At 48.0% G+C, this 15,496-nt stretch overlaps 1 protein-coding gene across 3 annotated transcripts in view; it reads right to left on the reverse strand.

Moving 5' to 3' along the window:
• Positions 1-12,687, reverse strand: part of GALNT15 (polypeptide N-acetylgalactosaminyltransferase 15) — a 126,744-nt gene extending 114,057 nt beyond the window's left edge. The window contains exon 1 of one of the 3 annotated variants that reach the window (XM_030933454.1): positions 11,489-12,687. In XM_030933454.1, coding sequence (XP_030789314.1) covers positions 11,489-12,033 — 545 coding nt within the window. In that variant the 5' untranslated portion in view covers positions 12,034-12,687. The remainder of the gene's footprint in view (positions 1-11,488) is intronic. The other 2 variants (XM_030933450.1, XM_010377160.2) reach the window with 2 other exon arrangements.
• Positions 12,688-15,496: the final 2,809 nt, after the last annotated feature.

Here is a 15,496-nt window from a genome sequence, read left to right on the forward strand (position 1 = left end):
TCACTAATTTTTTTTTTTTTTTTTTTTGAGACGGAGTCTTGTTCTTCTGCCCAGGCTGGAGTGCAGTGGCGTTATCTCAGCTCACTGCAACCTCCACCTCCCAGGTTCAAGCGATTCTCCCACCTCAGCCTCCTGAGTAGCTGGGATTACAGACGTGCACCACCATGCCTGGATAATTTTTGTATTTTTTGTAGAGACGGGGTTTCACCATGTTGGTCAGGCTGGTCTTGAACTCCTGACCCTGTGATCCACCTGCCTTGGCCTCCCAAAGTGCTGGGATTACAGGAGTGAGCCACCACGCCCGGCCTGAAATCACTAATGTTTTAATAATATTTTTATTGAGATATAATTCACATACCATAATGTCCACCCTTATAAAGTGTACAATTCCATGGATTCAAGTATAAAGGTGGGCAGCCATCACCACTATCTAATTGGAGAACATTTGCAACACCCGACCCCCAAAAACCTACTACCCACTGGCAGTCAGTTTCCACTGCTACCGCAACTACCGCAGCATGTGGCAACCACTAACCTACTTTCTGTCTTTATAGACTTGCCTACTTTGAACACTTCATATGAATGCAATGACATAACATGTGGCATTTTGTGACTGATTTTTTTCACTTAGCATAATGTTTTCAAGCTTCATCATGTTGTAGTCTGTATCAGTACTTCATTTCTTTTTACTGCCCAGTATTTCCTTGTTTGAATATACCACATTTTGTTTGTCCATTCATCAGTTGATGGACATCTGGGTTGCTCCTATTTTGACTTATATTATGACTAATGCCACTATGAATATTCATGTGTAAGTTTTTGAGTGAATATGTTTTTAATTTTCTTGAGTATATACCTAGGACTGGTATAACTAGTCATATGATAGCTCCATGTTTAACATTTTGGGGGAACTGCCGAACTGTTTTCTAAAGTAGTTGCACCATTTTATAGTCCCACCAGCAATGTGTGAGTGTTCCAATTTCTCCACATCCTTGTCAGCACTTGCACTGTCTTTTACTTCAGCCATCCTAGTGGGAGTAAAATGGCATCTCACTGTGGTTTTGATTTGTATTTTCCTACTGACGAATGATTTGAGCATCTTTTCATGTGCTATTGACCATTTTTAAGTCTTCTTTGAAGAAATGTCTATTCAAATCCTTTGCCCGTTTTAAAACGGAGTGTTTTGTTGTTTAATTGTTGGGTTGTAAGGGTTCTTTTTGTATTTTGGATACAAATCTCTTATCTAATATAGGACTTACAAACATTTTCTTCTACTCTTGGATGGTCTTTTTCACTTTCTTGATGACATCCTTTGAAGCACCAAAGTTTTAAAAATATCTCTTTATAAAAATCTACTAAGTTTGATAAGGTGCATAATACAGCACTAGATCATGGACACACTTTCCCATTTTTAAGATGAGGAAACTAGAGCCCAGAGAGCTTAAATGACTTGTTTAAAGTTACACAGCAAAGAACTGATAATATACTGCCATCTATCTATCTATCTATCTATCTATCTATCTATCTACCTATCTATCTATCTATCATCTTTCTATCTATCTATCACCATCTTGGACTATAGCACTAGCAGAATGTTGTGGATTCAGAGTCATAAAGGGACAATGATGGAAGGTTATTTGAAAAACATGCGATCCATTAGTTCCTCCACACATTCTGCACTGTCTACGCTGATTCCTTCATGTCTTCGAAAGGCAACTTACCGGACCCCCCTGTCTTGACTGCCTTACAAATGTGCTTACAGGGAGTCATGCTTGTCATCACGCTCCCAGCTTTCATCAGGGGACAATGCCAGAATCACTTTTAGGAAACCAGCTCTCCATTACCGAGGGAACCTATTGAGGATGTTGTCCCCCTGTCACTTCTTATCCCCACTCTGATGCTTTGGAAGAAAAGTCCTTGCAGATATAAGTTCCACAAAATACTTTCCTTCATCTGAGCAACTGGTGTGCTTCCTCCTCATGAAGAATACAAATAGGAATATCGTCTTTTTTTTATTTTTCAGTGTGGCTGCCAGGAAGCTCAGAGTAAGGAAATAGGATGTTTATTCATTGAGGAGGCTCTAGACAGGCCCGCCTATTTTCATTGTGATTTTCTCTTTAATCTTCACCTTCCATCTCTCTATCAAGTCATTTAACAGATATTTATTGACAGCCTATTGTTTGTTAGGACGGAAAGATGACTGAAATAGACATGATGCCTGAAGCACAATCCGTGGTGCCCCTGCCCATATCCTCTTGGGCCATCTCATTATAATACAGGATGGCCCAACTTCTAATGGCCCTAGGGCTTTGTCTGACTGACCAATGTGATTTCCCCAGTCAGAGCATCCCTGAAGAGCTGGAAAATTAACCCCTACCCCACTCCAGTGAGCTGTGCTCAGCCAGTGATTGAAAAGAGTTGGTTTATTAAACACCCAGCACCCTCACCCTTAAGGGCAGAGGGTGCGAAGCACTGAGATGCGTGCATGTTCCGCACTGTCTCCAAGGGTTGAGCTCCAGCTGCCCACAGAGGTAGCTGCCTTGAACACATGCCTCTCTCAGGGGCTGCCTTCTAGTCTCTGCTCCACTTTCCTGGGCCCCTACCCGTGCTTCTTGGGATAACCTGCAAAATAAAGCCTTCTTTCAGGATCTTCTCTGGGGGAAATCTAAACTAAGATAGCCCCTAATAGCATGGAGTTTATATCCTATTAAACATAACCAAATCATTATTCAACAGCTGTAGTGAGACGTTCTGGAGGTAGGGACATGAAATCAAAGTTGAGACCTGAAGGGTGGGTAGGACCGAGCCCAGAGAGAGAGTACAGGTGAGAAATGGCATGCCTGGCAGGTGTCACAGCCTCTGATAAGGCCCAGAGGTGGGAAGGTCTGGTATGTACCAGAAACTGAAGGAAAGACATTCATAGCATTGCTGAGCTAACCAATGAGGCAGGGCAGGGCAAAGGCTCTTGAACATCGTAAAGCAAGGCCCCAAGTGACTAGGGACTTATGCAGAGGATCCAGGAAGAAATGTTTGTTTTTATTGTTAAATAATGAGGCTAATTTCTCTGTGCTTCAAGGAAATATCGGGTGAATATTTTACTATCTTGGTTTGTATGTGTGGCTCAAGTGTCCAAAACCCCACCCCTGACCTCCTTTGTTCATCCTCTGAGTGGGAGCAGTGGGACAGGAACGACCAAGGGCTTTGGAATCAAATCAACCCCGGTTTAATCCCTAATTAGCCAACACAGGGATGTTGATACCTTTCTCCAGCCCAGGGGTGTGTCCTGGATTAAAAGGGATAATCTTAGCCTAGCAGAGCTGTTCTGCAGGCTAGCTTTTTATTTTCACACTCCAAGATCAGAGGAGTCTGGTGTCTTGTGTTTACACACAGATGCACACCCTCTTTTCATGCAGCCCCAGGATCCCCTGTGAACTTGGAAAAATGCATTTGGATGATGGCTCTGAAGAGAATGAGTCACAGCATTGCACCAGATGGCCTGGCTGTAGTACTGACGCTCTTCCCTCCCTCCCCTTGCCTGGCCAGAGTAGAAAGATTTCTGCCAGGTTTCCTAAAGCTGTTTTGGGGATACTGACTCCCAGTTCCTATCAAATCAGTGGAGGCTCCCACTCGGGTAGGCTTCTCTATCTCAGTCCTGATCCCACTGATGTATCAGCCCGTTTGCTTGTCTGCATCCCCCATTGCACCCCAAGCTTCTTGGGGTTGGGGCTGGGTATTGCTTACCTTCTTACTTCTGATAGTTGTTAAATCAATATTTGTTCACTGAAGGAAGGAAGACGCTGATCTTGTTCTCAGGAAGTGTGCAAGCTGGTTGTCAAGATTAACAGGGGAGTAATCCCACAGAGCCAAGTTCCTACATTACAAGAAAACCCCAGCTTGCCTGTAATTGGTGGCACTTATCTTGGGAACACCACACCAACATCTAGGCCGGCCTGAGGCTGCTGGGCTGGGACGCAGTCTGGAGCTGAGCCGTTGGAGGAATGGATGAAAAAGCTTGCAGACAAGAGAGATGGGAGGAAAGGGCTGGAGTCTGCAGTGGAGGCTGATACTGCCAGCCTGTCATTCTCCATCAGTGGACAGAGGTCACAAGGTACATGCCATCCCCTTCTCTTTGTGCGGGTTCTCCAAAGTCCCACAGCTTACTTCCGGGGGATTCAGGGGATCCTTGGCTTGCTCTGATCCTGGCCCCTATCTCTGAACCAGAGACAGGCACAGACTGGGAGTCACTGGTCTGAACACTGACCAGAGGCCTATGAAGCATCCTGGAGCCATAGTTCCACCTATACAGGGACAGCCTCCCCGGGCTAGTGGCCAGAGAAACCTGCCAGATCCTCCATCTCGAGAAGTGTGAGCTTTAGACATGCAAAAAGTGAGCAATTGATAGCAGGTCATAGAGCAGACAGTCATCCAAAGACGGGGTGGTAGAAGCCAAGAGGTAGCTCAGTGCCTCTCCGGTGTCCATATGCCCTTGAACCACCCAGGACCTCATTAAATGCAGACTTAGGTCAAGTAGGTCTAGGGTGGGGCCTGAGATTCTGCATTTCTGGTGAGCTCCCAGGTAATGCTGATGCTGTTGGTTCCTGGACCACAGCTAGAGTAGAAGGCAGTGGTTGTTAGTGACAAGACAATAGGAGGTGAGCTGACAGATATACAGACTACTTGGCCAGGTGCTGGGTCCCCTGCTGCTGCAGGATGTCAGGAAGACCAAGTCCCCAAAGGAACTATGGACCGTGGGTCTCCCTCCTGTCCACCTCCTTCAGCCTTGTCTGGACAGTTCCCTGTGTCTTACTTACTTCCTGTGTACACTTGCAGTAACTCCATCACCTTAATTGACTAGAGCATCTCTGTTCTTAGTCACCTAAAGAGCCCTAAGCAGTGGTCCTTAGCCTGGCTACACATTAGAATCACTTAGAGAGTGAATTCCTGTAAATCACATTTACTTGGTCTGGGTTGGAGCCTTGGCCTGACGATTCATTGGTTCTAATGTGAGTGGGGCCGTGAACCTCTGGCCTCATAATGGCGCTCAAACTTTAACATGAATGGAAATCACCTAGGGATCCTGTTAGAATAGAGATTTCATCTAGTAGGTTTAAGTGGGGTCTGAGGGGTCTGCATTTCTGAGGCTGCAGGTCTGAGGACCGCACTATGAGTGGCACTGGAGTAAATATCCATTTCCTCCACCCCAGGACAAGGTACAGATTAGCCATGTCTAATCTAACCCCCAAGGCCAGCTGGGTTAGTGCTAAAGTGCAGAGCAAGACCCTACCACACTTGCTACGGTGAGTGCAATTGACCCAAAAAAGGGTGATATGTACTCAGCATTGTCTACACTGCAACTCCACTGAGGGGTAATGGATCCAGAATGGAGGTCTAGAGGAGGCACTGCCTCTGCTGCGGCCACCGTGGGCTGGAGGGCTGCAAGCTTGGTGTTTGTGGCATCCCTTCATGACTCACAGCCAGGCCCCATAGGCACCACTCACACTGCCCACACTGGGTTGTCTTCCCTCTCTTGTGGGAGGAATTGAGCTGAGCTCCAGCCCCAGGTCTCAAGCCCAGCCTGTTCCTGTTCTTGTCCCTCATCCCGAAGGGCATGTCTACCCTCTTGGATTTACTGATGCCCTGTCAGCTGCCTCCTTCCTCTTTTGCAGGCCAGGCTATCAGAGCCAACAAGGGGTGTGGGGAGTTATCTTGGGGTGAATCACGGCCTGGCAGGACAGAGGCTTTGCAGGGAACTGAGTGGACCCTGCGTGGATTGCAACACCATCTTCTACTTGACAACAAAGCTGCAGCCAAGGCGATTCTTCCGCCCCTGCCCTTCCCTCTGACCCCATGCCCATTATGGCCTCTGGGGCAGGAAGTGGGGAACAAAGGAGAAGATACCCCTCCCAGCTCTCCCCACTGGCTGTGAAGAGCCATTGACCACCTGGGGCCTTGCAGCCCTGGTTCTCAGTCCGGCTGCATGATAGAACCACCTGGGGAGTTTTAAGCTCTTGATGCCCAGGCCTCACCCCAGACCAACTAAATAGAAATCCTTGGAAGTGGAGCATGAGTATGAATAGTTTTTAAGACTTTCCGGGTAATTCCACTGTACCTGCACATTTATGATGATTTAGCAGCCTCCAGGGCCAGAAAATAACTTTTCAGTCAGAGAAAGGACAGCAATGTGATATCCACAGCTCCATTTTTCTCCATCTCTCCAACTTACTCCTACGCCATTTACTCAAGAATATGATAAAGGCAACTTCTGTTTGGACTTAATACACAAGGAAAATCATCACACGTTGTATCTCATTTTCTCTACAACCTTAGGCAAGGGTGTTATTAGTATCCCATTTTACAGTTGAGGAACTGAGGCTCAGAGAGGTTGAGTGACTTGTAGAAGGTCACACAGTAACAGGTGGTACCAGGATTCAACCCCAGGTCCACAACTGTTTAATCACAGCTATGGGTACACAAACCAGGGAAACACAGGCTGAACCATAAAGGCAAGTTAAAAGCAGGTAGCACACAACCAGCTACCACTGAGCTGACATTTATGTTTGAGACAAACCCCTGGGGCCATGAGGGAGCCTGTTCCTCTCTGCTCTCTTCTCTATTTTCTGACTCTAGCATTGCTTCCTACGTGGAAACTTCCCAAACTCTACCAGCTCTCCACTCGCTTTCTTTACCTCTAGTTCCCCAGACTGTCTAGCATCAGCTTAAAAAAATTCAGATTACTGGGCTCCAACTCAGAACTCTGGAGCATTGCCAGTGAGGGGGTCTGAACGTCTCTATGTCTTTAACAAGCAATTACGTCTTTAACAAGTGAGGTGGGTTGGGTGTGCACATACGTTTGGGAAGTCGCAGTGTTAACTCCTTGCTGTTGAAAAATGTGCTCTGTGGGCCAGCAGTGCTGGTGCCACCTTGGAGTGCCTTTGATAGAAATGGAGCATCTGAGGCTGCCCTCCTGACCTGCTGAATTTGACTGCATTTTAACAGGATGCCTAGATGATTCACACGCACCTTAAAGTCTGAGGAGCACTGCTGTGGCCAGTCTGTTTGGCATAAAGAGTGTGCCTTAGAGCAGAGGTTCTCAAAGTGTCTCTGGATCAGCAGCAGCAGCAGCAGTACCAGGAGTTTGCAGAAATGCAAATGTTGAATCTCACACCCACTGGATCAGAAACTACAGGATTGGAGGCCAGGAATCTGTATTTTAACAAGCCCTCTAGGTGTTCTGATGCACGCTCAAGTTTGTCCCTAGATGTAGAATATAAAGCACTGGCTCACTCAGCAGCCTCTTTGATCCTAGGAATCCATTGCCCCTGCACTGGGTGCCAGGATGATCAAAGGAGAGCTGGGGCCTGGAAGAACTTTGAAAGCCATCCATGCTACAGGAGGCTAAACGGGCAGGGCTTGTTCCTCCCGCCCCTTCTTTGACAGCAGCTTTCAAGGGCTGAGTTAATCCCCTTCCTGTTTGTGGTTCCATCATGGGCTCCTCTCTATTTTGCCTGAGTATTCATTCAGTTTTATCCCCAACTCTGCCCTGAGGACCCTCCCTTTCCCACAGCACAACCATTTCATTGAGTTTGATCTGTTCCTGTAAAGAATGGATTGGTTAGTGTGCATGGATTTACATTTCCCCTAATGATACAGCGCTGTAGGCCGCCTTCTGTGCCTTCCTTTTTCACTCAGCAGGGGATTTTTAAGGTCTCCCTTCATTGTTGAATGTACCCAGAGTCTGTTGCTTCTAACTCAGGCTGAGTATCTCATAGGGTGCACCCAGCTCCTCTTGCCCTGTGACATGACACCCAGGTGGCTTCCAGCTCCTCCGCACCACCAAGGATGCTGTGATAAGCATTTCCCCAAGTGTCTCCCCATGGACCCATGTGAGTTCTCCCCATTCTAAGAAGAACAAACTTGAAACACTTCCAGCCCGTGTAACTTGCCCAATCTCTGATCTGGAGAGTGGCAGACTTGCAAAGTGTAGTGTGGTGGTTAAGAGCGTGACTTTGGTGTCAGACTCACCCAGTCAGATAACCTGGCACCAGTCCCTCCATCTTTCTGTGCCTCAGTTTCCTCATCCATGAAATGAAACCTACCTTATAGGTTTTCTACGAAGAGTTGAAAACAAAAACCACTTAGCAGAGCCTCTAGCACATAGTAAGGGCTCAGTAAAGGCTCACTATAATTTTGCCTCTCTTTTCATAGACTGTTTTTTGACCTCTTTTCCACTGATATTTTTCTTTTTTGCTCTTGCGTCATTGGTAATCATCCTCAAATGCCACCTATTCAAACTGACCTCCAGAAATGACCCTAGAGGTACTCAGAAAAAGGCCTGTGGCCTGGGCAGGGGTGAAAGGACACCAGGCAGAGCTAGTTTGGGCCTTCGGGTGTAGGAACTGAGCCAGAGGGGCTTGTCTGGTCCTGGTGGGAAAGCAGCGTGCAGGGCCAGCGTGCAGGCGCTTAACATATGGCTGTTTCTCTTATGTGTTGTAGTGTGGCCCAGATTTAAACGGGTAGGAGAAGCGTCCTGTCACCCTGGGGGGAGGGTGGAGATCGTTTGCCTTGCTTTGCAGGAACTCTCTTGTGTACGCAGGCGAGGAATCCAGGGAAGGGAAGGCGCCAGAGCTTGAACCGCAGACTGGAGAGGGGAGTCTGCCGCCAAGGCCTGGGCTGCGCAGGCCGCACGCCCCAGTCGGGGCCAGCAGAGGGCGCTGAGCACCTCCGCACAGAGCTGGCGGCCGTTCCGTGAGAACCCTGGCAAGCTGGGGATCGGAGAATCCAATCATCTCCCTTCGCAGGGGTTGAGGAGTTTCCTCCCGACTGCCTGGGACTTTCAGTGCTAAAATCTGGGAAGTCTCAGGCGGCAAGTCAAGACGAGTTGGTTACTCTGGCTGGAAGAAGCAACCACTGAAGTGTTGCACACACACATAAACATACAAGTGCACATCAAACACACACAGCACAAAATGTACCCAGACTTGCACCACGCACCTCACAGTGCACATCACACACTCATGAACATCACACTACATGCATAACACACACAACATGCTTGCACACATACACACGTATCACTCACACCAGACACATTTATAACACACAAAGAATACATACACACACGTACCACAAAAACATGTGAAACAAACACTACACCACACACAGGCACAGTACATGCACATCACAGCACAGGCACAAGATACACAATACACACGAATTACACCCATGCACACTACACACACAGCACATAAAAATTACGTGCACAGCACACACACCACAAAATTTACCTGCACTTGTGCCACATGCAACATATCCATGCACTTTATACCACATGCATAATAAACACAACACACTTGTACATGTATGCATATACCATTCACACAATGCATTTATAACACAATGCACCACAGAAGCACATCATACACAAGAAACAGTCACGACACAATACCTGTGCACACATGTACCACATAAACATATGCAAAACAAATAGCAAACTGCAACACACACCCAGATGAACAATGCATGTGGCATCACCCCAATACAAAATACATATATGAACCATGCACATAATACATTCACATTAACACACATGCACACAGGACAATACAATGCACAATGCATACCTGTGCATATCATACCACATAAAGTAACATGCACCAAGTGTATAGGCACCACATAATGCAGTACATGCATGTACTACACATACATGCATGACATCCATTTAATACACATAATGCAGTGCACACACAACACAGAGAATATATACAACACACATGCACGAACACACATATACCATGACCTACAAATACGCATATTCACCACACATTTGCACTATGCAAACACACAAGTCACACACACGTATCACTTTGGTAGTCATGGATCCTCTTGTTTCAGGCAATATTTCTCATTGGCAAAAAGAGGATGATCATTCTTGCTCCAGGCCAATGAAAAACAGTGTCAACAAATTTGAAAACTATATATTTGTTCATTCAGCAATCACTTCTTTACTGCATGTTGGGCTTTGAGATGTACAATACAAACTCAGTCCTGACCTTCTAAGGGGCTCACAGCATGGCAGGGAAAGCAGGCATTTGACTGATAAATACATCAATGATCATTTGGATTTAGTTGTAGTAACTCCAGGGTGCAGGGAGGGCACAAAACTAGAATGGGGTGGGAATTTCCTGAAAAGAGCTTTTAAAGGTAAGGCTTGAAAACAGTGTAGCGGGGTTGAAATGGAAGTAGGGTGAGGTGAGTGAGGCACCTAGGGCACACAATTTAAGGAGATGTTCACTCCCGCTGCTGTCTCTGCAATTGCACACCCTTGAGTGTGAGTGGCTGAGCAGCCAGGCTGAGGGGAACTAGATCAGGGATCCGAGGAATGTGTGGCCCTACCTCCAACTGCTGCTCTGCACAAATGTTTGCTTTCCAGGAAACTCTCCAGGCTCTGGGAGGAGCAATGGCCCGTAGGAAAAGGGACCTAAATCACCAAACTAAAACTAAGCAGCTGCCTTGCTCCCTGGGTGCTGGTAACCAAGGCTCCCTCCTCAGTGGCCAGCCATGGTGACAGTAAGGGAGCAGGGGGTGTGGAGGATGGGCTAGCATTTCCCTGGGCACAGCTCTGCACATCACCTACACTTCTCAGCTCACCTCCTGGGGCCGGGGCCGCCCTAGCAGGGCAAATTGCAGTCAGCACAGTATTCTGGCTCTCAGGCACTGGACTTGTTTCCTTAGTCTAGTGACCCAAGGAGGGTGGCATGGAGCGGTGGGTCAGGCGGACTGGAGCTCACATGCCTGCATTCAAATCCCGCCTTTGTTACCTACTAGCAGCATGACTGCGAAAGCCACTTTGCCTTGTTTTCATACCTATAGAATAAGCATGATGATATTACTAGCACCCATCTTGCAGAGCTGCGAGGACTTTCCAGGACTTTATGAGTTAATACATTAAAAGCTTGTAAAGTAAATCCAGACACATGGGAAGAGCCCCCTAAATGTAAACTGCAATTGTTATTTTGATCCAAACTAAAAGCAAACACTAACAATAGCCCTAAAATCAAAATGTAGTGGAGTCAGAGGGTTAGAACTGGGGAATATCTGCTCTAGCCTCCCTTCTGTGTTGTAGAAACCAAGCCATTTGACCTAAAGACAGAAGAACTAGAACTCAGGACGGAGAAGAGAATGAACAAGCAAGAGTCCGCACTTTCTGCTCTCTAGGACCATGGTTCTCACCTGAAGGGCTTGTTCATAGAGATCACTGGACCCCACCCAGGGTTTCTTGTTTGGCAGGCCTGGGATGGGGTCTGAGAATCTGCATTTCTGAGAACCCACCAGTGCCCAGGGGATGCTGACGCTGCTGGCCCAGGTACTGCATCTTGAAAAGCACTTGCTTTTCAAGGAGAGGCAGGGTACGGAAAGTTTGCGTCCCCGAGTTTGCTACCACCTGATCATGCCCTGGGATCAGGGAAGGGAAAACAAGGGCCTTACTTACAGCGGGTGCCGCACCTCAGGCAGAGCCCTCTGGAGGGGGATGCGGGCACTGAGTGCCTCCTGGAGGCCATGTGAGTCCAGGCTGAACAGGGTCAGCTCCTCTTCTTCAGACACCTCCTCGTCCTCCTCCTCGGCCCCCCAGTCCCTCTTTGGGGCTTCATCACCCTGCCTCCTGCTCGGCTGCTTGATGAGGCGGTAGCTGCCACCTCTCCTGCCCTGGCTCTGGTTCCTTCTGGCCCGGGGTAAGGCCACGGCCACCAGCAGCTGATCCTCCCGCAGTGAGATAAAGGGTGGCAGGCCCTCCAGAGGGCTGTACTCTTCGCCCTCATCCTCAGCCTCCAGTACCCAATCCTGGGATTCCCCAAAGTCCAGGCGGTACCTGGCTTCAGGGCTGTGCTTGCTGGCTTGGGCTGTGACAGTCTGGTGCAGGGTGTGCGGGGGAGGGTGCAACATCGCCACCATCATCAGGACGCATCCCAGCATGAGGAGCAGCAGGAGGAATTGGAGTCTGCATGGTCTGTGCCTGTATCGCTTCCTTAGGAGCATGTTGCTGGAACTTGCCAAATGCAACAGGTCATGTTCAAGTTCGCTTTCTCCCACTCCAGGCTCCTTCAAACTTGCAGCAGAACCTGGGTTGCTCGTTCCACCTGGAAGTTTTTCTGCCAGTCACTTAACCTGCTCCTGACATTTGCCAACAGCATGTGTAAGACCTGCTTCTACTTACAATCAGAAAACCACAGGACCCAAGTTTCACCCCAAGTCCTCTCTGAGTGGATTTCCTTAATTGCCTTCTGAAAGCCCATTCACAGGGACTTCAAATTGAATTGCTTTCCTCCCTTTACCCCGGTTTTCTCCTTGGGAAAAAAATAATGATTCCATTCTGCTCAGGTGTTTCTTTCCCCCTTTGCATAAATAGGTTGCTATGAGGTGTCTGGGATGAGCTGGTGGGTTCTCAGTCAAGCAGGGCTGACAGCCGTCCCTCTTTGGACGCTTCCAGTCAGGTCAGATCAACAGATGTAAAGCCGGCAGGCAGTGCCTGGTTTCCTTTCACACATAGCTCCACTCAGCCGAGATCCCTCTGCCAGACACAACCCAGAGCCAAGCGTGCGCCTCACTCCTGGTCCTAATGCCCTCACTGTTCCCAGGCTTTGCACAACTCGGCGTCGTCACTGCTAGAGCCAAATCAAAACAGGAATATCCCAAGAGTTCAGAAGGAAAGAATAATACCCTCTGATTCAGAAAGGCTGTCTGTGTGGCATAGATGCAAGGAGTTGCAGCTGTCTGTCTGTACCTCAGCCTCCCACAGGGGATCAGCCAAACTAGGTTGGACTCTCCTTCCCTTCCTGGGGACCACTGTCCCTGTCCTCCTGAAAATGAGGGAGCTAAGGGAGATGATTTTGCAAGTCCCTCCTGCTCCCACAAGAGCAGCTGAAGGCCTGTTCTTCCCTGGGCACTGAGGGGGACACTGGAAGAGGAGTGAATTGCTCCTTCCATCATAAAGATTCCTTCATTTAACCAACACGTAATTAATGAACACACGCTATGTGCCAAAACTGTTCTGGGAACTGGAAGTAGAGCAATGAATAACACAGACAAAAATGTGTGTCTCATGGAGCTTGCATTCTAGTGAGAGATACAACTAAAACTATCCACTGGGTCAGATGGTGATGAGGATGAAGGCAAAAAAGCAGAGCAGGCATGGGGCTGGGGAGCATGGGCTGGGCTTGGAAATGGACATTGAGTGGTGGAGAAAGGTTTCATGGAAGAGTTACCATTTGTGTAAAGAAGAGGGCTGCACAGCTATCTGAGGTTGAGCGTTCGAGGCAGACAGAATGATAAATGTGAAAGTTCTAGGGCAAGAGTATGCCGGCATGTCTGAGGAACAGCAAAAGGTCAGCATGGCTGAAGCAAAGAGAGCAGGGTGGAGCCTGATGGGAAGTGGAATAAGAGAGGCAAGGGGGCGGGGGGCAGGAGGACCATACAGGACACCCCCTGCTTGCATTGAAGGAACTTTGGCTTTTCCTCTGAGTGAGAGGGGAGCCCTTAGAGGACAGACACAATCTGACTTGGGTTTTAACTGGATCATTCTGGCTGCTGGGTTGAGACTAATCAGTGGGGGGCAAAGAGCAGGAGCAGGGAGACCAACCAAGAGGTTCTTGGCTTGCACTAAGTGGCATCAGTGGTGACAGGGGTCAGCTTGTGGATATACTTTAAGGAAGAACATATAGGATTTCCTGATGAATTAATGACTAATGTGAGAGGAAGAGAAGAGTCAAGGATGAGTTCAAATTTTTGGTCTGAGAAGTTGGAAGAATAGAGATGCCATGAACCAAGATGGGGAAGGAGAGAAGGTGGAAGGAGATGAATGCCAGTGGCTTGGTTTGGAACATGTGACATTTGAGGTGTCCTTTAGACAGCTAAGAGGAGGTGAAGTGGAGGCAGCAGGATGTGGGATAGCTGAAGGTCAGGGGGAGGTCTGGCCTGCACATACAAAGCTGGACTCCAGCAGCACTCAGATAGTGTTTGAAGCCGTGATACCTGAGATCACTGAGGGAGTGAGGTAGGTAGAAGGGAGAAGAGAATCCAGCATGCTCAGTTTTCGGGCTTCTGTCTTGAACAGATTGAAGGATAGCTGGCCATCACCATGAGCTGTGTTTCTTTTGATGGCTGTAAAGCACCCATGCTGTGTGCAACCAAGAGTGGAGGGGGAAAAACTGCCATTGGGGAAGTCCTGCAATGAACTTGCTCATTGTGTTTGTCTTTGATCTTAGAATGTCAGCTTGAAAATCTCATGAAAAAAAAGTCTTACCTTTTGACTCAGTTGTTTCTTCCAGTGTGTGTGGTGTGTCTGTGCACACACACATGCACAAGCATGTGTACACATGTGTTCATGAAGTCAGAGGTGAAATAGTGGGTTACATGTGGTTGTTCTGGGATCCCACTGTAATGCCCCAGTGGACAGTACTTAGCAATTTCTGGATTGAATTGTGTCTTCCAAATCTCAAATCAGGGTGTATTGCCAGGTGGGGATACTGTGTCATTTCCAAATTCAAGAGGCAGACACCCTGGGAGAATTTCTGGGGACATTTTGAGGTTAATGAGGATGAAGGATTAGAAGGTTTCAAATCCAGGAGGCCTTCAGAAAACTGAGTGTGCACAGTCACCATCTTCCACTCATCTCCAGCAACATTGTGCTTGAACTTGCCAAGAACAGCCCACCCCAGAGCTGTCACCCTGGCCAGCCCGCCACTTGAGCACTCTTTCCCCCAGAAAGTCATCCATACGGCTCATTTCTTCATTTTTGTGTTCACTCCAATGTCACCTATTTAATGAAGCCTTCCTGGACCCACCTTTCTACATTGAAAGCCCCTCCTCCACATGGGGCTTTCTTTGAGAATCTCTGTGGCTCTTCTCAACACCTGGCAAATTAAAATACTAAGGTGTTTATTGTCCGTTTCTCCACCCACTCCCATAAAACGTAAGCTCCACAAGGGCAGGGCTTTTGTTTGATTGTTTACTGCTGTTTTTCCAGAGCACGCAAAGCACACTGTTCCACTCCCCAGGACTTTGCTGCTGTCCCTGCCAGCTTTGCTACCAGTTCCTCCCATCCCTCCCTGTCACCTGGCACATGAGGCCCAGACCTTGCTCCCTCCTCCTCTCGTCCTCACCCTTGCTCCCATCATGGGTTGAATCGTGTCCTTCAAAATTACAATTGAAGCCCTGCCTCTGCTGGGGAACCTGTGAAGGGGGCCTTGACAGGAAATAGGATCTTTGTAGATTATCAAGTTAAAAGGAGGTTGTTAGGGTGGACCCTAGTCTAATATGACTGGTGTTCTTACAAAAAGGGGACCATTGGGCAGAGACAGGCATACACAGAGAACATCATGTGAAGAAGAGGGCAGAGGCTGGGTGATGCATCTAAAAGCCAAGGAATATCAAAGATGGCCGGAAACCACTGGTAGCTAGGAGAGACATGGAACAGACTCTCCTTCACAGTCCTAAGAAAGAA

The sequence above is a fragment of the Rhinopithecus roxellana genome, chromosome 1, assembly GCF_007565055.1.
Source record: "Rhinopithecus roxellana isolate Shanxi Qingling chromosome 1, ASM756505v1, whole genome shotgun sequence".
NCBI lineage: Eukaryota > Metazoa > Chordata > Mammalia > Primates > Cercopithecidae > Rhinopithecus > Rhinopithecus roxellana.